The following is a 23,513-nucleotide window of genomic DNA, read 5'->3' as shown; positions in this document are numbered from 1 at the left end:
GCTGCTTTCCAAAGGAGAAGAATAGCCTCCTATAGCCGTGGGTAGACCCAGTTAATCTCCTGTTATCTGTTCCGATAGACAAATCATGCTCTTATCAGTGTTAGCCCTGTCCTGCCAATGCAAGTACAAAGCCTCGCTGGTTTATATTTCCTATGAGTTTGCTGCTGCCCAATTCCCCTGGCTGGGTCAGGCAGGGGCTCTGTTTGCAAAACGGCCTGACCCAAGCAAACATGCTCCATGCTGCAGCAAAGCTCCTTGTTGTGCTCCCTAATCATGTCTAATCCCAGTGAGGGAATCAGGCTGATTCTCCCGATTACGTGTCAGAACACGAGGGTAACCTATTTAACAGGAGCTGTTTTCCAAGCAGCAGCACATCCTCTCATTAGCTCAGGACGTGGGTCTGACACAAGAGGTGTCTCAGAGATGTCTCTGGATGCAGCATGGGAAGACAGCATGTGTCTGTCAGGATAACACTTAGCTCACACTGGGCTCTTTGCCCTATTTTCTGGCTTTCTGGCTGCTGTACAGATAACAGAACCCCTCCAGAGCAGAGGAAGTCTGGCACTGAGCAGGATTCTTTCGAGTAATGCACAGCCCTGGTGGGTATTAATCCTGGTAGTTTAGGCAGGTGTATTCTAGTGATCGTGGAAATCAAATACAGATTTCCATGGTAAAGGTTTAGTTTTTAGTTTTTATAATATTGTTTTCTGGAATATCAGAGAGCCTGCAGAGCCTGCAGTCATCCTGTGGTGATTTGGTTCATGAACAGCAAAAAAGAAAACTCCTGAGAAGATATTAATGTTGAGGTTGGAAGACCAAGTAATTGCAAAAAAAAAAAAAAAAGTTTGGAGAAACTTGAGACTTTACAATTATTTCTGAGCATAAATCACCATGTTGATTTATCCAAATACTACTGAACACCCAACCAGGTCCCAGCCATAGCTACCATAGCTAGAATGGAGCTGACTCGCCAGATTTATTCATGACTGTTCATTTATCAGAGCAGCTTTCTCTCTTCTGCTTGTAAGCATGACTCACTTTTATAGCCACCAGATCAGAACACAGTTACATCTTGTCTTGTGTCAACACAAACATGTCCCTGTCCTGTTTAAAATCATTCTGTGCTTCCTTTTTTTCTTTTTTCTGAGTTGTGCCATGGTGGGAAAATCGTCATGGGCTTTGATTTCCCCTCAGTTCTTATTTCTTCCCTACACGTGTTACGGTGCTGATTTGTCTTTTCCTCATGCTGTAATTGGGCTGGTGCCACGGTGTAATTTTTAACTGTGTGCAGTATCAACAGACCTCCATCTGTCTCTCCTCCAGAGCTTCCCAGCCTGCCATTATAAATATCTGCCAAATCCTTCTCCAAAGAGAGGATCACCAGATTCCAACTGTTTGCAAAATAAGAGCTGCTGCCAGAAATCCTCTCCCACCGTCTGCAACCTGTGCAGAACCTGTCCCTGCTCAGTGTGGGATGGCACTGCTGGCACTGAGGAGCTCAGCCTGGAATTCACTGTCCCTCAGAAGTGTGTGCTGCTGCAGAGGGCTCAGCACATTGGTCTCTTTGCTCATTATATGTGTCATTTTATTAGACAATAACCTTCAATAACCATCAGGTGATAAAACCAAACCATTTGTGGGTAGGGGTGGGTTGTTTTTTTTTCCCTTTTAAAATGCAATTCTGATTAAAACATGTTATGAGGTTGTTTTAAAATATGTTTTACTTCACCTGGAAGGGTCTGGGAGTTCATTCCCTTTTCCCAGCCTGTCACTTAGGGGCTGAAGACTAGTTACCATGATCTAAAGCTGGAATAACTGATTGGACTTGCTGAGAGCAGTTTGATCTTCCACCTCTCTATATTTTTACATCAGAATAGATCATGAAAAGAATTAACAACAAACAGGCTTGATTAGATTGTGCAGAGTTAAAAAATAAGGGGGGCGCAATTTTTAACATGGATAAAATGATGTATCAATGCAGTTGGATAAAGTAAAAATTCTAGATTATGATGTAGGTGCCTTTTGACGCTTAAAGCCATTCTCATATTAGTCTGTTAATGGCATTGGTTCAGAGCTCTGTTAGACTCATGTGGCTTTATTAATTCACTTGTGTATCTTGGGCTACAATCCACACACGTGTCAGTGTTTGCTGGTGGCATGGCAGTTTGCTCTGGCTGGGGAATTCCCAAGGAATCTCTTCAGGTCCTGCTGCAGACATCAAATTTAAAATGAATGTCTGCTTGAATAAAAATCTGTCTAGTTAATGTGAGATCCAAGGAACCCAGTTTCTGTTATATCCGTAGAAGTTAAGTCAGCACAAAGGATATTTCAAGGTTATTTCAGGAGAGGGTTTCATGTTCGGATCTGCTATGACTTAGTTCTGGAGAACTCTGCAGGGGAATATAAGGAATGTAAAGCATCTTGGGGGGTTGGTAAATCCTCCTTCTAGCCTACTTTCTGAATAACTCTGTATTTTCAAGAGGCAGAGAAGTGGGTACCACGTGCTGGACATGGGCATGGACCACATGAAAAGTGGCTGGAGAGTGGTTTTTGTAGAGGGAAGCACCTTAAGCACTAAAGACATTTGGGAGTTTGTTTTGTGCTGTGTCATCAGGTTCAAAAAGTGCTGGTATTTCCATTGTCTAGATTGCACTGTGGATTTGGTGACCATTTTGGAAGGTTTTAGGGCAATCAATTTTATTATTTTCTTAAGAGGGTGTGCTACCACTTAATAATACATTATGACAGCAGGAAAATATATGCAAACAAGCCTGAGCCTGCAGAACAGCTGCACTTACTTCCAAGTGAAAAATACCCAGAGCCATAGCCAGGGGTGGCAGGGAGCACAAGCTGGGCTGGGGCAGGGCTGTGCTTGCAAGGCTGAGATCCAGCCCTCAGTTAACTCTGATTTTCTGGAGCAAGGTTTTCTTATAATGAAGAAGCCCTGGTTTCTTTTGAAGTGTCCAGGAGATAAAAAGCAGATGGCATTGGTTAGCTAATTAGTAATATTTTCTGCCCCTTATCAGCTGTGCTTGACGTGTGTAAAGTTTGTGAAATCTTGGGGTGAGTATTTGTCAAAGAAATTATCTCTTTTAAAATCTGGAGAGGAGAGAAGGTTATATACAAATATGCAATTTTATGTCCAGCAGAAAGGGGTTTATGTATATTTCTGTGAATTCATATTCTGGGCTCATTCCTTCATTTTTAAGGAGAATATGCACAATGATCTTGCAGCTCTCCTAACTGTTGTCTTGACTGCTTAGTGTGTTGTGTGAGGTTCTGCTCTCTCTTGTTCCTCTTTGTGGGTATGCTCCTTCCCATTTTGCATTTCTTATGGAGACAAAGCAAAATGCTGTTTTGTATTTTATGCCAGTCTCACTTTTAGCTTGTGTCCTTGTGAACCCTTTGTGGTCACAGCAGCTCCCTAGCAGGACTTCTGCCAAGTGCTGGCCACCTCCATGACCACTGCTGTGACAGTGGGCAGTGCTGTTCTGCCAGATCATCACTGGAGTCTTTAAGGCCACCCTGACCTTGACTTCTACTGGACACAAGACAAATACCTTGATGTTGTTCATCATTTAGGGCAAGATAGAATACCTTGCCAAGATGTTAATATAAAAAGGAATGTCTGAAAAAGGATATTAGGCTTTCAAACCACTGGGTGCACAGCAAAGTCATCGTACAGCCAAAAACCACAAGACTTACCTGGTTTCTCCAGCAATTTGGAGAGCCCCGTGAGGGCTTGTGAGCAGACACCAGCTCTGGTAGTCACAGTGGTGGGTGGACACAGCTTCAGGTCCCCGACAAACCCAAAATTAGGACTTCAGTGGCGGGTTGAGCTCTGCACCAGCACCACCCCAAGGCCTCTCATGCCCCAAGGTCCCCGTGCAGCAGCTGTATTTAATTGCCAGCAGGCAGCACCAGTGATGCATGGAACTGTCAGCTGGGCCACCTGTGGCAGCAGGGAATGAGAAAGTGCTTTGTTTTCCTCTTCTGAAGAGCTGTCCTTCCCTACTGATGCTCTGCAGGCAGCTTTGCTGTGCTTACCTTCCTCTGAGGACTTTGAAACAGGTGGAGGTGAGACCCAGATGTTGCACTGGTCAGCTGCTGAGTTGTGCTCCATCCAAAAGGACTGGAAGCTGCCTCGAGTGAGACAGACATTGACTCCTCTCTTACACACAGATTTGTATTTTCCATGTACTATGGTGTGGAAGCTTTAGCCTTTCTGTTTCCAGCCTCCCTATCAGAATGACATGTATTATTGGTTCTTAAACTGAAGAAACAACAAATTCTGCATCCTCTCTCAAGCACAGTCTTTTTATTGTTCTTTGAAACATGACAAGTGTTGTGGCCATCAAACTGCAATGATCCTGTTCCTTCTGAAATGAGAAAAACATGTCACTTTTGGCTCTAAGTAATACAGAGGGACAGGCATATTCTATTCAGAAGCTGCATGGCTGCCAAAGATGAAAGAAAAATGTTATTACTTTTGGAATGTTCGTAATTACAGTTAATGATAATTTAATGAAATGACATTGTTTTCACAGCTATTGCTAATGAAATGTTCAAGAGTGATAAAACAGATCTTGTTAAATAGAGTGAGAGTTTTGAGTGGAACAGCTTTGTGACAGCACACTGCCTGCACAAGTCTTGAATTCCTATTTTTTGTTAGAGTAGTTTTAAAAAGAGGATAAAATTAAGGCTGCATGGCAAATAATGCACAAATGAGGTATTTAAAGGTCTTCCATTAAGCAAACAATACTGAACTCCTGAACAGCATGCTGATGACTGAGCACTGCTCCTTAGGAATTCTAACCCTTCATTAAAACACTTCCCTTGTTTTCCTTTGCAGGCAAACCAGAGAACAAGAAACCCCACCTGACTTTTTTTACTTCTCAGACTATGAGAGACATAATGCAGAAATAGCAGCATTTCATCTGGACAGGCAAGTAGAACAGAATGGCATTAAAAGAAAAGGGGAAATATTGTGATAAGTTGCTGCACTTGGCCATTCCTGTAACTGAATTACTTTTTAAAAGGGGAAAGTGGAGCAAATGCCATGAATAAATGAAATGGCGGATGATGAAAGAGTAAGTTAATAATTAGGAAATGAAACTTACTCTGGGAATGAGAAACCTGGCAATAAGTAATTCTCAAAAAGAAAGAGAAGTTATATTGAAGAGAGGCTGCAAAATTAATTTCCCTTGTGATCTTGAAGTACATATGGAGAGGGCCCATCTCCCAGGGAATGTGCCACATTAGTGTGATGGGAATCTGGCTCACCCCAATTAGCTCCAGGGCATGGAGACCCAAACCAGCCGTGGGGAATGGTGTGAGTATTCAGAGAGGAGTGATAGAGATGGAAGGGAGTTCTGGTTTCACAGCAAAAAGCTGGGACTGTCCCAGATCAGGAGCATATTTAGGCCAGAAGTTAGTGGGAAGGAGAGGGCAGTGGTGGTGATCTCATGCTCCTGTTGCTGAAATGAAAATGTCCCCCCTCCAGAGTTAGTGCAGGGGATGTTGGATACCCCAAGACTGCCCTGCCTGACCAGACTGGGGAGGGGGGGATTACTAATTAGTGATTAACAGTATGTCTGAAAAGAATGGCATTTCACTTTTCATGCTGGGAAAGGCCAAGAAACATCCTTCCAAAACTGCAAAGCTTTGGGGCCACAAATTATTTGGGGGTTTGTGTAGCACTGCTGCCTTCTGGGATGATGGCTGGGATATGGGAACGTGTTGGTGGGTGGCACGGGGTAGGTTTGCCAGTAAGAGCCAATCCTGATCAGATCCTTCAAGCATCCTCTCTATTTTATTGTTGTTGACCTTGGTGTTGATCCCTTCTGCTTTATATTTTATATTGCCTTTTAAAGCAGATGGTGCTGTAGAAAAAAACATCAGTGGGGTTCCTATGGGGGCTATGTTAAATATCCACACACTAAGCAGGAAAATCAGTTGCTACCAATGTAGACAATCTGAACAGCAGACAGTGGATATAAAAATCCTGCCTATGGGGAGACTTTGTAGGGGGTCTTTGCTCTCCTCCTGTATCTAATAGCAGTGCTTCATAGGGAGGTTTTTATGATCTATGAAGGCGGGGGAGTTTGGGGTAGGAAGAGGCTATTCTCCCACCCTTGGCCCGTGGGAAGATTTTTGGTCTCAGGGAGATTGTTTAGGTTGGTATAAGGGTATTAAAACAGAGAGGAGCAGGAGGAAATAAATCAACCACATACTAAAGCTGTCAGAAAAAGAATTACATGGTGTTTATAGAAGAAAGAGGCTGAAATCCCATTCCCCAAGTCACTTAAAAAACTAGTGAGCAAAATGCATGTCATAACAATCATGAAGCAGCACGAAGTAAAAAAATGAATTTTTGCTGTCTCTGGTTTTTGAAATTGTATGTATCTTCATTTTTATCATGGAACCATGCTTTTCTTCTATTTTACCCCATACTATATAGGCAAAGCAAAGCTCATTATATTCAGGACATATTTTGTAATACATTACATGAGGAATTATCCAGTTGAAAGTTGATGGGCTTTATACTCCTTAAATACCCCAGATAAATGTGCCTTCAGAGTGTAATGAAGCTTCCTAAAACCTATAACTATCATTACATTTTAATCCTTTACATAAACTATATGTCTTTTCTCCCTCCTGCAGGATCCTGGATTTCCGGCGCGTGCCCCCGGTTGCAGGTAGACTGGTGAACATGACGAGAGAAATTCGGGATGTTACTCGTGACAAGAAGCTGTGGAGAACATTTTTCATCTCACCAGGTAGTCCTGGCAATAACGCTCTCTTCTCTCTATCCTGCTGAACACATACTTAAGGAAACGATGTGTAGATTGCTTAATTGCTCAGATATTTCTAATAAAACTGTCTCCTAGACCTTTGAATAAAAATAAATGTGGAGACATAGCTTACAAAGAAGACTTTATTGTTTTGAGTTGAGTGCCTTTTCCCCTTGACAAATTATCCGCAGAGAGAGGCTTTTATGTTCTCCAAAGCAGTGTATTCAACAAATGTTTTATGTAGAACAATTTCTAAGGTTATTGTTTCTGGTGCTCTCAGTTTACCCAAAACTTTATTACCAAGCCCATTAGTTATTCAGGTTTTGTTTTTTTTTTTTCCCTACTGCAATGTGATCTGTCACTTCTGCTGGTCAGAGGCAATTATTTCTGGGTTTGACTGGAGGACCAAAACTTATTTCTCAGAGCCATTCAGGTTTTATTACAACAGGAGTTTGGATAAAAAATCAAGAAATAGATATATAATATTTCTTTCTTCCAGCTCAAATTCTCTGTTGGGCTACAAGTGACCTGAATTGTTTCCAGTCCTCTCTCTTGCTTTGAGGGCTGACCCAGAAGCTGATACCATTCTTTCTTAATCTTCAGTCTTTCATATTTTGTGGACCTAGTCAAGGATGGAGCTCCACAGGGTGGGAATTTTACAAGCATAGGACAAAATCCTATCCTGCCCACCAGAATATACAACTGGAATAGGGAAAAATGGATAAAAGGTGGGAAAAAGTGGCAGCATCTCTGTTTAACCTCTGGGATGCTGAGATGGAGAAATTAGGGCTCTGAGTTAAGGTACAGAAATATTGTTTAAGTTTGTTCTTCCATATAGAATGTATAGGTTATAGGTTCAAATTAAAGCACAGTGCCACATTCCAGTAGCTCAACTCATACTGGTTCAGCTGTGTGCAAGTGTGCTTTGCTGAATTGAGGCTGTGACTTGTGTAAGAGGCAATCTGGAGCAGAAACCTCTGGAGACCTCTCCCTTGTTCTGTGAGTGATTGGCCAGAAGCTGTTTATCCCAGATCCCTAAAGTCAAGATCCAAAGACTTAATTACAGTTTCTCCTAATGTAACTGTAATTTATTGCTGTTAGCTGGAAACCAGAGCCCTGTTGTTGCTGAGATTTTGTTCTTAAAATGTTTATCACACTTTTCTGATCCCAAATAAAATCATTATTACAGCTGTTATTTATAGCTTCATATTTATATTCAGCTCTGCAGGACACAGTTGAGCAGACAGTTATTTATTCCAGGAACACCACTTGTAAAATACATTACATAATTTCAGAAGGTTTAATTGTACTCAGTATTATGAGCACTCCAATTTTACATGCATAGTTATGGTGAAAATACATGTTTACCAAACCTGGTGGACATACATTTCTGCATCTGCCTTAGTCGCTTTCCCTCCATCTTTGTCCCTCTATACTTTTTTTTTTTTTTGGCATGATTTTTGTGGGTAAATATGCTCAAAAAATGGCAAAAAATCTTTGACAATGCACAAGGTGCTTTGGCTCACTTTAAACATAAATCAATTTATCCTATTTTAGCAAATAAGATGTGGATTAGAAGGTCTGCTTGATTTTTAGTCTTCTTAGGTTATATTTCAAGGCTTAGGAGTGAACTTGAATGATTTCTGAGAATTACAAAACTGTTCTCAAGTACTGAGCAGCTTACAGCAGCCAGAGCAGGGCAATACAGAGTTACAGCTGCCAGTTCAATGAGGATCTTTATCTTGCCATTACGAAATTCCAGACATACAAGCATAATCCTTTTTTCAAATTTATTTAGAGGTCTCAGATAAATTAAATTAAAATATTTGATTAACTATGAATCAGGCTTTTCTGGAGAATAAAATGCTTAAGCAATTAATTTTTCTTTCTATTTTACATTTCCTGAATCAATATACTTTGGTTAAATCATGTTGGTTACTTGTCAGAGTTCTTCCCTACAAGTCCCCAGTTTAATTAGTCAGATTCTCATTAACATATGCCCAACCTCTGTCTTGTATTTCATACTGACCTTAAAAGGCAGACATTAATTAACGTTTAATGAAAAAAATAACAAAGATCCCAAATTAAGCTTTTAGAAACAACCTCCACAGTCCCAGCAGGCAGCTCAGGCAGCAGATTGAGGGCAGAGAAGGAGAAGAGGGAGATGCTGTGGTGAGACTCGTGGTCTGGGGGGTGAGGATGAAGAAGGAACAGGGAGCCTGGGGAAGGCTCAGGGGCTGACTGGCCCCTCTGGCAGATGAAGGACAGCTGAACCAGTTGCTTTTGAGGGAGAGCTGCCTCCAAAGGTGAGAATTTGAAGTGTGACCTCTTGGCACATGCACAAACCAGGCTGTGCACCAGCACAAGCCTATAGAGGACCCTCTGGGACTCCCTTTCAGGTGGCTCTGTCACTGCATCTCCATCCCCAGACGTGCTCAGTGATGACAATCCATGGTCATGGGGACACTTGGTGCCTGCTGGCAAAATATCCCTCTCCGTGCACACATACACAGCTCTTCAAATTAAAGGAGCACTAAGTGAGACTGATTTTATAGGAAGATGTTCCCCCCAGGCTGGGAGCCCATGTTCTGCACCCTCAGAGGGTGATTAGTGATGATACTCATTAATCACAGGATCATGGAATGAGTTGCAAGGGGTCCATCAGGCTCATCAAGCCCAGCTCCTGGCCCTGCACAGGGCACCCCAAGGATCCCACCAGGAGCATTGTCCAAGCACATTATCTCCCAGACCAGTGGGAGGATGTGTTGAAAGAAACCTCACTGCATTTCCACTCCTGGGCCACCTCCCTTGTCCCATCAGGCATGGAAATCAGGGCCAGGGAGCCACAGGCAGCTTCAGAGCACAGTGCCAAGCAGCATCCCTGCTCCCATGGAAAGGTGACAATGGCTGTGAGCAGGCAGGTCAGTGGATGCATTAGGCTGCACTCAGAGAGAAAGCAGATTGCAGAAAAGTGCACTTTCAGGCAGTTTGGACTTAAACATGAGAAATGGAATTAGGTCAGTAATTATTTAAATTAATTTTATGTCCTTTGCAGCACTGCAGACTGCAGTAGCCCTGCTACTCTTACAAATGCATGGTAATTTGCTAGGAAAAAAGAGACATATTAATGATGTCAGCCTTCATTTTGGAAATAATTGAGGCAGCAGCTTAAAGAAATCAATGTTACACAGCTAGTAAGCACTGTGGTTTTGTTCATATTAACCAATTCCAAGGGATTATGGATTTTTTCTTTCTCAGCATACAATAGCAGTTCTGAATTACCTATTATTTTGAGCAAGTAAATGAAAGACCTTCTCATGCATTGCTGTAGTAAATATTCAGGATTCTTTCCAGTACTCCAATTGCACAGGCTTGCTAAATGTCCTCTATTAACAGTCATGCAAAGCTGAATAAAAGAATTGCTCTACCAAGCAATTTGCTTTAAGGTATCCCCCCTTGTTCCTTTTCTTCTGGAGAAGAACAATTGCTCAGCTATCAGGAGGATGCACAGAGAAGGTGCAGATGAATACACAGACACTCTGGTTCTTAATTGTTTTAATTGGGGTTTCAATCACCAGACCATGATTTTTGCCTGTATTTCATTACAAATCACATCTAGTCCTCCTCAGATAACAAAAATCAGACACTGAAACATGGGGTTCTCTTGCCCCTCTGGTGCTTTGGGGAAACAATTTTGGTTTCAAGTGTAGAAGGGTTTTGCATGCTGGAAATGCACAGGATTTGGACATTCCAGTGTGTATAAACATCCCTCCTGTCTGGGTTGCCATCACTGCTGCTGTTGCCATTCCTGCCTACCCAGCAGGAGCACAAATTCCTGGCTGTTGCTCCTTTTGCAGGTGTAGTTATGCAGAAACACCTTTATCTGGTGAGAGGAACATATGGTTTGGGCAATTTTAGTGAGAGGAGAAGGACTGTGCTCCAGCAGGGAGCTCATCTCCCCTTTCTCTCCTATTTCTGCTTTGGAAAGCCAAACCCTGCTCTCAGCATGGGATTGCCATGAAGCTCTGGGCTTGTGTCTCTAGCTGGAATATCACCCTCATCCTGCTGTGCAGAATGTGGGTCACCTACTTAGGTTTCAAAAAGCCTTGCTACAGCACCTTGAAGTCTTAAATGAGAGCTGTGGTTTTCTATATTTGGTGCCTCTTTTTTTTTTCCCCTACATTTTTTAAGAAACCTCAAAAAGGAATGTTTCCCCAGATAATTCAGGCCACTTCATCTTACTGCCAGTATGTAAGGACTAGGGCAGACATAATAAGATGTCTATTCTGTATCAATCAAGGCAGTTAATTCTTTAGCAGTAGCTTCAGATCCAGCATCCTTTCACCTCCTCTATCCCCAGAAACTGGACAGGAGCTGTGGGGAGTAGGTACCACAGGTCTGAGGCCATGAGGGGAATAACTGCTGGCAGAAAAGGATTTGCCACTGAAAGTAACTTCTCACTGAGAAATCTACGTGTGGTTTTAGTTCAAGTTCTCTGTCTTAATGACAGGACACATCTTGCCATTGTTCAGGGCACTGGATGCTGGAGCAGGGGATGGGGCTCCTGGAGGATCAATAGCTGGAAGATCCTGGCAGGGATGAGTGGGATGAGTGGCTGGCATGGTGCAGGCAGACACGTGCTCACTGCACAGCCCTGCAGCAGCAAACACCAGCCCTGCCAGAGCCCCCAGCTCTCCTCAGCACTTACCTGGATACCAGTGTGTGATTACTGTCAAGTGATTAGCCCCAGTTGCTTTCGTTGACAATACAGAGCAGGGTTTCATTGTTCCTGAAGCTGAATACAGAAGCAAACTATTAAACAGAGTATTTATCTTCCCACTGAGTAAAATGCTGTGTTTAATACAACTCCTTTTTCTTGAAAGGTCAGATTTACATAGTGAGAAGCAGAGGCTGTGATGGCGTGGGGGGTGTTTGCTGGGCCTTTTGCTCTTTACAAAACTGATTCAGCAGGGGATAAACGAGCACTGGCTTCCTGCTGCCAGGTGGAAGTCAGGTCATAGAAACCCTAGAAAGATAAGTTATCTCAGGCAGTCAAGATAAATCTGCATGGTTCCCTCCCTCCATGGATGAGGGCGTAATGCTGAGACAGCTGAATGGAATCCCAAGCCCCACTACAGCTTCAAATCAGCAGAAATACAATTTTTAAGAGAGGATATTCTGCTTGGTAAAACACTTAAATTGCAAACTCAGAAGTACAGATATATTGAGTGATTCCTTCCTTCCTTCCTTCCTTCCTTCCTTCCTTCCTTCCTTCCTTCCTTCCTTCCTTCCTTCCTTTCCTTCCTTCCTTTCCTTCCTTCCTTTCCTTCCTTCCTTTCCTTCCTTCCTTTCCTTCCTTCCTTTCCTTCCTTCCTTTCCTTCCTTCCTTCCTTCCTTCCTTCCTTCCTTTTGTAATTGCTGTTCTTCCTTTTCTCCTCCCTGAAGTACTTCTCTTTTCCTTGAGTAATTGTCAACAATCTTTTTTGGCCACAGAGTAAATATTTCTGGACTTTGCCAGGATATATTTAAGTGCTGTGATCCAACCCTGTGATTATAAATAAACAGTTTGGGTTAGTTGTTCTTGAGCATGGATGGATGGGTGGCCCTTGCGAGTCAGGCTGATGCAAAAATGCTGTCTTAGAGTAATCACAACTTCATGGACAGATCAGGTGGGCATCAACAGAGAAAGCTGGGACATCAGTGAGAAGCTGGGACAGATTGTCAGGTAGCAACACGTCAGCCTTATAGTGTGGTTATTGGGTATAATTCCATGGTTTAACAGCCAGCCCCAGATAATGCAGCTAGTTAATCAAAAGCATCAAGAGACCTCTTGGCCGTTCCACGCCCCCTGCTTCTCCTCCCTCAAATGCAGCTCCTTGCTCTGTCCCTCCCTCCCTCCTGTCATCCCCAGAGTTGTCCCCTGTGCTCCTGACTCACCATGTCCCCTGGCAGTGCCCCATCTCCACCAGGCACTGCTGGGTGCAGGTGAGTGCTGGGGATGTCACCGTGACGTGCAGGGCTCTGTGCTGCAGGGCATCACTGCCGTGCAAACCCTTCCTGTGGCAGCCAGAAAATCGCCTCCCACTACTCCCAGCCCTTCCTGCCTCATTTACACTGAGCCTGCCCAGAGGGAGAGGAGCTCAGAAACAATATTTAGATTTAGAGGCCTTATGGGGAATTAGGAAGCAATGTGACTTCTCAACTTCATGCATTACCGTGAGGAAAGGGCACAGTCTTCCTCTAATGACACTTTATGTGCATGAAGCAATGTCACAAGACTTGTAGCACACTGGCAAGAGCAGCAGTGTGCTCCTCTTCCTGCTCACAGTCCGGAGCTGGTGGCTTTGGGGATGAGCTGCTCTCTGTCACCTTCAGTGAATTCCCGTGGGCAGGGTGTTCTTGTAGAGAGGTGGGTGTTCCTGTTGGTACAGAAATACATGGTGGCAGGTTTGGGAAGGTTCTAAGGTAACACACGGTCCAAAACCTGCTGCAGATTCTTTTTCTGTGGTTGTTGGAGTAATGTGAGGTGTGGAGGAAGGGATTTGTGTCTGAGATGTGTGCTGACAGCGTTACGTCCGTGCTGTCTCCACCTTCCACACACACCCCCTCTTGATGGTAAATAATTCTCCTTGCAAAAACTGCCAGCTCTTCTGGTACCAGCAAGGAAATGAGTGAAATGTTTTCTGTTCTTAAAGAAACAAGCCAAGATTTTGAGAAGTGACTTAATTTTGGGCACATGCCACTTCATCAGCTGTGAGATTTGGGGTTCCAGCCTGGGGTAGCAAATAGCACACAAGGAATGTATCAGCCTGGGAAAATTAAAAGAAAGGACAGGATTTTAAAAAAAATAGGTTTGGGGAATATAAATAAACTGGAAATAGTCACAAAGAGCTTAGCACAGGGTGTGATCCCAGCCACTGAAATGGATGTCTTTCTAGTGGTTTTAGTGGAGGAAAACTATGTGTAGTAACAGAGGTTTGGATTTATTTCTGCTCCTACATAACATCAGTGCTTTTATGAATTCTCAATACTAATTTAAGGGTAGGCTTTAAAGCTCTTTTCCTTCTTTTGCCAGCCAACAACATCTGCTTCTATGGGGAATGCTCCTACTACTGCTCAACAGAGCATGCCCTGTGTGGGAAACCAGATCAGATCGAAGGGTCTCTGGCTGCTTTCCTGCCTGATTTGTCATTAGCAAAAAGGAAAACCTGGAGAAACCCTTGGAGGCGTTCCTACCACAAGCGCAAGAAAGCAGAGTGAGTAGTGGTGAGCAAAGCTGCACAGGGTGACAGGGAAATAAAGAATCCAGTCCCTGGCCTCAGGAGAGCAGCTGGCTTTTCCCAGCCCTGGGAAGGGACAGGGCACTTCACATGCCAGGAGCTCCAGCTTGTGGTTCCGAACCCAAAAGGAGCTTCAGTGGCACAATTCCCTCGTGGGACAGATACCTCCAGGGGCATTGACAGGATGCAATGGGACCTGTCTAAGGCCTGTCAGAGGGAGAAAGATTCACTGCTCTCAGCAGCCCTTAGCAAGTCTCATGGTGTTTGCACCATATGACTGATGGTGCAGCTAGTGTCCTAAATCCTGAAGCTACTGGCCAGATAGTTTTCAGTCTTGTGATTTTCTTCCTTCTTCATCAGTCACAATCTTCCTTCCTTGCTTGCATTTCTGGAATTTGCTGCCTCTACCTCACCCTGCCCTCAATCAAATATGATACAAGTAGATTGTTACAAAATAACATTTTTTTGGTCATTTTCAGTAAGCTTTGTATGCCACATAAAATATCAAAATATTGCCTTTTCCAGATGGGAAGTTGATCCAGATTATTGTGAAGAGGTTAAACAAACACCCCCATATGACAGTGGGACCAGAATTCTGGATATAATGGATATGACAGTTTTTGATTTCCTAATGGGTATGTTTCATCTCTTTCAAAATTAAATGCAACATTTAATTAGAATAAGAACCATTTCTTTCTGCAGTGCTCTGCATAGCTCAGCAGTTTGCTAAAGCATGGCTGAAGCTGCATTTACTGTATGTGCTGTTCTAGACGATTATGAGAAAATGCAGATTTACATGGTTATGTATTCCCATCAGCGCAGATTAAAGGAACAAAGATGTTCAGAAATGCAGAGTGGTGATGAATGCAGGTCAGGCCAGTCTCCTTCACAACAGTGAAGGGCTTCACAGTTTGCTTTAGTGAGTGCTTTACTGCTGTAATATATGGCTCCTGGATGCACATGCAAGGACTGCTCATTACCAGTGCTTTGTTTTCATCCTGCAGGAGTGCTCTCTGCTGCTTCTCCATAAAATGCCAGGGTGGGGGGGAAGAGTCCTTGCTTTGACACAAAGGCAGCTGTGGATTGTATCAGGAATTTTTCTGTTTATGTAATCTGATCTCAATACAATAATTACTTACAGCCAGGTAATAGTGACACATTCCAAGCTTAATTCTCATTCTCGTATGAAACCTTTCCTGCTGCAGTGAGTACACCTCTGAGTTGTCAACCTACATCCTTGATCCTTGGGCACTTGCCAGCATGAACACATCCTGTGCCATTGCCCCCACTTAGATCCTGCTATAGGCTGCAGCAGGAGAGGCCAGGTGACAGCTCAGGAGCCATGTGTGGGATCTATAAGTAACTCAAGACCCCTGCCATGGAGACAGAATTCATAGCTTGGCAGCAGGGCTCTGCACATTGTCCTTAAAAAGCAAATCACAGAGGGAGAGCTGGGCAGCTGTGCAGATCAGCACCATCCTGATCCATATCTTACAGCCACATACTGTTCTGGCTTCCCAAGCAGTCAGCAACTGGGGCAAAGTTCTTACCAGAGGAAAACCAGGATGTTTGCTTGTGGTTCAGAAAATTGAATGCAGTATTAATAAAGTGATCAGGATTACCACCCCTGCTCAAAGCAGGCATTTTCTCCTCCCTGAGCAAAGCCTTGCACATGTCACATGTACCAGGTCTGCTTCACATGCCCTACTGACCCCAGGCTGCAGCAGCAGGGCTCCTTGCCACCAGGGAGGGAAGCTTTGGTGCTTAGGGCACAGCTACCCTACAGGTGACCCAGCTCCCCAAACAGCTGAGATGCTGTTGTGCTGGAGAGGGATTTCCTTGGTGTACTCCAGGAGGGGTTGCTGGAGGGTGGGAAGGTTGGCTTTGTCTCCTGATGGGCCCTTTAGAGATTAAGTATAAAAGCCACAGAGAGCTTGAAAAGCTGCCAGAGGCTTAACAACCCTTCCAGTATCACACACTTTGGGGTATCCACAGTAGGAGCAAATGAACTCCAGGGCTTCTCTGCTTTCTCTGCTCTACCCAGCCATTGTTTTTGGGAAGCACTGGGCTTTTGCATTGCCCTCACCTGCAGGCTCAAGCCAGAGTGAGAATGGCCTTTCTTCCTTCTCTTTGTTCCATAGGTAACATGGATCGACATCACTATGAAACCTTTGAGAAGTTTGGAAATGAAACTTTTATTATCCACTTAGATAATGGAAGAGGGTAAATACCTTTAATAATCTTTCTGGGATCGAAGGAAAAAGAAATAAGTCAGTCTTTTAAAAACAGTCTTTGTTACATTCTTGCTCTTATCTTTAAATAGGTTTGGAAAATATTCCCATGATGAACTTTCCATATTGGTGCCTTTAAACCAGTGCTGCAGGTATGTTTTCCCTCTGGAGGTGTTTCCTGATTTGTACCATTGTTTTCACTAACAGGATTGAAAATGTTCAAGTGAATCTTTCACGGCACACTGTGGAGAGGAGGTGATGCTGTGATCCTGACCAGCTATCCCCGAGCATTGGCATTGCCACATTAAATGCTCTTTTGGGATCAGGACCTTGCAGGAACACGGCCATGAGCTGTTGGGAGAGAAGCTTTAAGACAAAATACACATCCCATGGAAATCAAGCGACAAAATCCCAGCTTGTTCACATGCCTCTCAACAGCTTTCCTTGGTGCCCACGGCCAGGGTTTTCAGAGGGGCCAGGGGACATTTAGAGTTGTAGCTTTGCAGGGTGAGCTCTGTGTCTGTGGGGGCTCTGGGCAGCCCTGCAGGGTGAGCCTGAGGAGCCTCTGCTGCTGTCACACATGTCCCTGCTCAGCACCCCGTGTGTCACACCTGGCATTGCCAAGATGGACACGGCCCTGGGAATGCTGCACCAGCCCCACTTGGTGCCTTTCCAGGTGAGGGGTGTGAGGGCTGCCTGCACTGCCCCACAGACCTGTGCTGCAAAACCTCTGCACTTCTAGGGGCTCCCCCCCGAATTATCAGTGACCAGGTGACAATGCCAGCTGCTCGTTAGGACTGTGACAGGCCTGGTTCTTGTCATTTCAGACCACAGAATAAGGCTCTTCCACCATTACTGTAATGCTGGCTGTAAGCCTTTTAGCACTGTCGAGATCAGCAGTGATGGAAATAACTGGGTTTGTGTTTTTGGTTTCTCCTTCTCTCAGAATCAGGAAGTCTACCTATCTGCGATTACAGCTGTTAGCCAAGGAGGAATACAAACTCAGTCTCCTGATGAAAGAATCTTTGCTAAAAGATAAAATAGCCCCAATCCTCTACCAGCCCCACTTGGAGGCCATGGACAGGCGGCTGCGGATTGTGCTCAAGGCTGTCAGTGACTGCATAGAGAAGGATGGTTATGACAATGTGGTTGAAAATGACTTTAACACGGATGCTAACACTGTTACAACCGAGAGGTAGTGAAATGGCAAGACTAAGTTTTTATCAGAAGAGTCAAGAAGATTCAAAGAAGAAAAAAAACCAACAAAACAAAGAAGTCTTGCAAAAGACTGTGTATGCTACTTTGTGAATTCAGTGAATTCAGAAATGAGATATAATTGTTCCCAAAGTAGGTAAAGTGTAGACTCTGCAAAGGATTAGTTCATTAAGAATAAGTCTAATGTGATGCTTTTCATTAGTTCCTGAAGAGAGATTATGAAAAGATTCAGAAAATACTCAATCACTGACAGACAACAGTCTGATAGCAAAACACCTCCTTGTCCTTTTTGTATAGAAAGGAGGCCTTTACTTAATATTTTGTATTTATATATGGTATATCTATGAAACCCCAGACCTACCTTCCAAATTTAACTAAGAGGGACAGCATAGTTTTGTGACTCACACTTTATTTGTGGTGACAGTCCACTTAGTATTTTGTGTTAACCCTTTAAGTGCTCTAATCCACTGTATCTTATTTAAATTGAATGCTTATTTTCCCCCAGCTACTCAGCATTTAAAGGGTTAAGGCATTATGAACTTTTAAAGGCAAAAAATTAATAATAATGATAATAATAATTATAATTAATACAGGGGTTACCAGAAGGGAATTTCACTAATTGTTCTTCGACAGGAATACTTGAATGTTGGTTTTACAAAGTGATGTAAAATGACAAGTTGTACTATTTGTCTATAAGGAGGTGGCAGCTCTTATCTTTCTAGACTATCATAGCTGAGCTGCTACTTTTCAATTTTGCTTTTGATAGTTTTGTGTAAATATATACATATATGGGTAAAAAGCTGCTTTCGGCAGCTCTAGGCTTACTTTTGCAGCATTTTTGTGGAATTGTTTGCAACGTGGTAAAAGTGCAATAAAGATATGCAAAATGTGTAGCCATCTTGTCTAAGTGGACTCATTCATCTTGTTCAGAGCAAAGCTCTGTGCACCAGCCAAGTGTCCCAGAAGTGGTTGTTTAAATTGTCATCCCCTTCTGTAGCAGCAGCAAATGGAGCCGGAGCAGGGAATTGGTGATTAATACACACTGCAATGCCAATAAAGGCCAGGGTGTTGAAAAAAGTTAATATTTCCTATAAAAAAAATTGTTTTCACTGTCATTTCAGCATCCCTTCCTTTTGCCATTACAGCTGTAGTAACAAGCTGTAGAGCAACACCTCTCAAAGATGATGCCTTGACACCCCAGAGGGTTTAGAAACACCAGTGCCTCTGACTTGGGCTGCAAAAGCCCTTGTAACCACCTAGAAAATCTCAGTCTAAATTAGCTGGAAACATGGTATTCTTATCCAAATAGCCTTGAATCATGTTCAGCTGCATTCATTTAAGATTTGTGGAGAATTTCAGCCCAAAAGCAAGCTATAAATTGAACAAGTGGCTGTATTTGACTTGTGAAAACATGGTGTGGTACACCAGGAGTCACTCATCACTCCTCTGGGTGAGGAGGGAATTTATTATGACAATGTTCATCACAACTATAATTCAAAGCTGCCATTTATTTCATTTGATGTCTTTTTTTCCCAGGGAATCATAACCATATACTTCAAAAGCTAGGTAGACTAAAATGTAGGCATTTCAGCATATTAAAATTATGAATGAGAGGAAAAGCTGCTATATGGGCTCATTCACTTTTTAGGTTGATTCATTATCACTAAAAAACACATGTTTTTTATATGTTATTGCCCATTCCCATGACTCTTACATACATGGCATACAAAGACAACAGAATATTTCAAATTTTACAACTATGCATGAACTTGTAAAATTTCTGTTTTATCCCATGGCTTTTTTTCACCTTTGAAGACCCACCTATGATGAAAAGGATTCCTCTGCAACACAGCACTGGAACTGCAGTGTTTTCTTCCCATTAGCCAGAAAAAAAAAAAAAAGCAAACAAACAAACAAACAAAAAGACCACATGGGATTATAAAAAGGTGAAATGGGTGGTATTATCCTTGGACTATCTTCAGTGCCTGGCTGTGGCTTTCCTGCAGGTGCAGCTTTTTCTCACCATGAAATTGTGCCAGGACAGCAGAGAAGCTATAGAATCACCTTCCCAGGGCAGCTCTGCTTTCTGCTTCTGGGATCAGCTCATCAAACCTGGTTTGCTTTTGGAAAGTAGCACTTGGCAGCCTCTTAGTTCAAAGGGGATTGGATCAGTGAAGGTCTTGGCTCCTTAGAAGCTGGGTGTAGGTCAGGAGCTCCTGGCAGGGTAGTTCAGGCTGAAGGTCTCTGCAGAGGGCTACCTGCTGTTTTCAGGGATATGAACCTACTGTTAAGGATCTGGTTCTGAATCTCTACAAGCAAAGTTAGTAGTGTTTTTATAGACTAAGTGCTGTTTAGTATGGAATAAGTAGTGTTTGTGCAGACTGCAAAGAACTAAATGTTGTTAATCCTTGCCACATTTTAAAGAGTTCTGGGGGCCCCTAGATTCCTTCTTTTCCTGAACTTTGATACTTCCCCTTGTAAGCTCTGTGCTACAGCTTTCTAGACTTATAAAAATTCTTCTCAGTTCTAGTCTAAATTAGGCATACAGAAAAGCTGAAGGGGAAGCTTTTCTTTGGCATGAGACGTGCATGTACCATGGAAGGATGGAGACACTGGCCCACCTGCTGGAGAGGTTTCCTTTCTTTGGTGCCTCTGGTGAGAAACCTGGGGGAACGAGCCCCATGTGGACAATGCAAGTGTAAACTCACTGCAGGGGCTCAGGAGATCAAGGGCAAGGGCTGAGTGCAGACCCCAGCTGTGGTCAGGGTACCTGAGGACACAGCTGATCTGCAGGATACTGCAGGGGTGGAAAGGATGATTAATTGAGCAGGCTCTGGAGTTACTTCTCAGTATCTACCAGGAAGATCTGGTGTGTTTGCATTCCCACCACCAGGCAGCTGGAGCTTTGATTCATGCAAAAGCAAATAAGGCAATAATTCTTTTCCTTTCCCAAAAACCTAGGGTTAAGGTAATGCCAAGGGTTAGTTAGAGAACCACAAAGCTCCAGAGCTCCAATGTCTCTGCAGCTACAAAAGGCATGTCCAGGGGAACCCAGGACTGCCACAACACGGCTCCCTCCACACCTTTCTTCTTGGCATCTGCTTCAACCCCATGCAGCTTAAAGTGCTCTGCCTAGGGTTAAGGTTACACCTAGGGTTAGGTGGGGTTCAGGAAACTAGAAAGCCCAGAGGTCCAAAGGCTCTGCAGCACAAAAAGAAGTGACAAGAGGACACAGGAGTGCCACAACACGTCTCCCTATACAACTTATTGCTTGGCACCACTGCTACCCCCATGTGGCTTTAAATTCTCTGCTAGGGTTAGGGTTACACCCTAGGGTTACCCCCAGGTCTACACAGAGAGTTAGGGTTAGGGTTCCTTGTCCTGCTATTCCCTTTTTACGTGGGCAGGGGTGAGTGGGCACGAGAGACAGGAAACTGGAGCTAGGGAGTGAACTTGCACCTCTGCCTTTCAGTTCTTGGGGTTACACAGCCCTGAGGATGGCTCTGTACAGCCCAGGGAGGGGCAAACCCCCACTTTTGGGGTGCATCTGCATTGCCCTGAGAAACAGCTGGAATGAATTCCTTCTGGAAATCTCAGGGGTTTGCCTTTAGGCAAAGGATGTTGCTATGTGAGTTCTGAAAGGCTGTCATTTTGTGTTTGGTCAGTAACCCAGGAACTGAGGATGATTAGTATGACACGGTGGAACATCTCCTTAGGAGCCCTACCTACTTGCCAGACAAAAATATTCATTCTAGGAAGATAAATAAATGTCAGAATTCAATTGGTTTGTCTCTGAATCTCAAAAGTGGGTGTAGCAGCAGGGCCCAGACAATTAACACACTGAGAAATCTGTGGTAGCCTGTCAGGGGCATAATGCATTCAGAACAATAAATACAGTATGCACAATAAATAACAGATAAAAATAGATAATGTATTTATAAAAGCACCTAATTACAACGGTTTGACAGTGCAGAATAACTTACCATATTCTCCTGAGTAATTCAGAGGAGAACCTCATTTGTTTTTGTGGTTTTTCTGTTATTTAAGCATCAAAGGGAAATTGCAGGCAAAAAGCTCTCATTGTTTGAAGTAGGTATCACTGTTGTGATCAGCAGAGCCCGCGATGTATACACAAGCTGGAAGCCTGAAGCAGATTGCAGTGTAAGCAGCAGCAAGATGTGTTGTGTAGGAGGAGGGAAACTGAGATTTCACCCTGACTGCTGCCCTTGGGCACTGAACTGAAAATGAACTTGTCTCAAGTGGGCGTTACAGGGAGGAGCATCCAAAGGGTGTTCTGGTTCCATCTAGTGGGCTTGTGCATGGTGTAGGTCCAAGGGGAGCACTCTGCTGTCCACTGCAGCAGTGGCATTGTCCCCTTTGTCACCTTGGCACGTCCAGGCCCCACCTAATGACTGCCAGCAAGGCTCTCGTGACCCCAGCCTGAAAGTGCTGAGTGTCCTGCTTGGAGCTGGACACTCACTAGAGCATTAATAATTTGCATTTTTGGTAATTTGATAATTTGAGGGAGCAAACTTTTCTTCTAGCATTGAGTGCATAACCACTAAGTTCATTTTCCAGAAATTTTTCCAGCTATCAGTTGTTTCTACGGAGTTTCTTGCCCATGGTTTTTTATTTGGGGCTCAATACAGAGAAATAATTGTGCACAAGGAAAATTCTTTTGAAACTAAATTGAGTGTTTGGATGAAATTTTGAGTGTTGTGGGATGAATTTTCACATGGAATTTCAAGTTATTACCCGTTGGAAGCTGCTGGATTTCTTGAAAATAATATTTTTATGCTAAAAGTCTTCATAGATAGCCTTCAGCCATAACTCTGTCTGACCAGATCAAACTCAATTATCTGCTCCCTTCTACATTTGCATGTAGAAGTAAAGTAAAGTACCACTTCAATGCTTTTGGGGGCTGGCTAGAAAAAAAAATTAAAAAGCAATTCAATTTGGCAGGTCAAAAGACTTGAGAATCGAGGTCAGACAAGTTCTGGCCATGGTTAGAAATGAAGCATCAGCAAAAAAGAGGCTGTTGATTTGGCAGTACCAATTCCTCTTCTTCCAAAGCAAGGGCAGAGCAAAGATTTGCGTCTAGAAAAGAGCTGCTGGAATACCTGCTGCTCCACCTTTTTAGACATATTAAACACTTTCCAAGGTTCTTCATTTATGTGACTCTGATATAATTATGATGACCAGCTAAAGGGGTTCTGAGCAGGATGGGAGGAATGCTCACATTTGTATCTAATCTTCTTTATGAGGATTTAGGCACTGGAAGATCAGCTCCTCTCTGGCAAATGACCTTACTAACTACACAATCAGCCCCAACCCTGTCACAACTCAAATTGTGCCTTGGGACTTGCTCAGGTATCAGCCCAAACCCAGGAACTTGCAGATGAAATTGGCAGCTGGAACCAAAGCAGAACATCTCAAAACTGGAGGTGTCAGATCAGAGCACTCTCCACTTCTGTGAATGTGGGAATCTGGGTCATGTTGTGCCTTGGCTACTGCAATGAATTGCATTAGGATCTCACCATGAATTCCTCTGACACTTCTGGAAAGGTGCTGACTGACAGGCACATGCACAAAGCCACCTACGGCACGTGCTAGTTGACCCTGACATAACTTTAAAACACATCCCAGGGTGTGTTTTAAGACAGAAAATTTACCATCCCCAGCTGCTGGGGCTGTGCTAGCACCAGCCATGTGTCACTGCAGAGTGGTGCTGGAGCCTGCTGGAACACAGTGATCCCTGCACACCCGCCCTGTTCCCTGCAGCACCTGGGTACCTGCGGAAGGTGCCATAAATCAAGGCAGGACAACAATTTCCCTGCATCCTTTGAATCTTCATGCACACATAAATGAGAAATGAGAGCTAAAGCTGTAAGCAAAATGTAAGGAATGCAGCCGAGGAAGCTGGGGGAAAGAAACAACCCAAAAATGACAGAGGCAAGCTGATGGTCAAATCCATTCTTGTAAACACCAACACC

At 43.6% G+C, this 23,513-nt stretch overlaps 1 protein-coding gene across 1 annotated transcript in view; it reads left to right on the top strand.

Annotated features, from left to right (window-relative positions):
* The window catches only part of FAM20C (FAM20C golgi associated secretory pathway kinase), a 56,433-nt gene extending 38,929 nt beyond the window's left edge, over positions 1-17,504 (top strand). The window contains 7 exon segments of the mRNA XM_062503475.1: positions 4,853-4,945; positions 6,664-6,779; positions 13,870-14,050; positions 14,600-14,709; positions 16,216-16,297; positions 16,398-16,457; positions 17,252-17,504. Of these exon segments, the coding sequence (XP_062359459.1) occupies positions 4,853-4,945; positions 6,664-6,779; positions 13,870-14,050; positions 14,600-14,709; positions 16,216-16,297; positions 16,398-16,457; positions 17,252-17,504 (895 nt within the window).
* Positions 17,505-23,513: the final 6,009 nt, after the last annotated feature.

This window comes from Cinclus cinclus, chromosome 16 (genome assembly GCF_963662255.1).
Source record: "Cinclus cinclus chromosome 16, bCinCin1.1, whole genome shotgun sequence".
NCBI lineage: Eukaryota > Metazoa > Chordata > Aves > Passeriformes > Cinclidae > Cinclus > Cinclus cinclus.
This window is presented reverse-complemented; position numbering and strand designations above follow the sequence as displayed.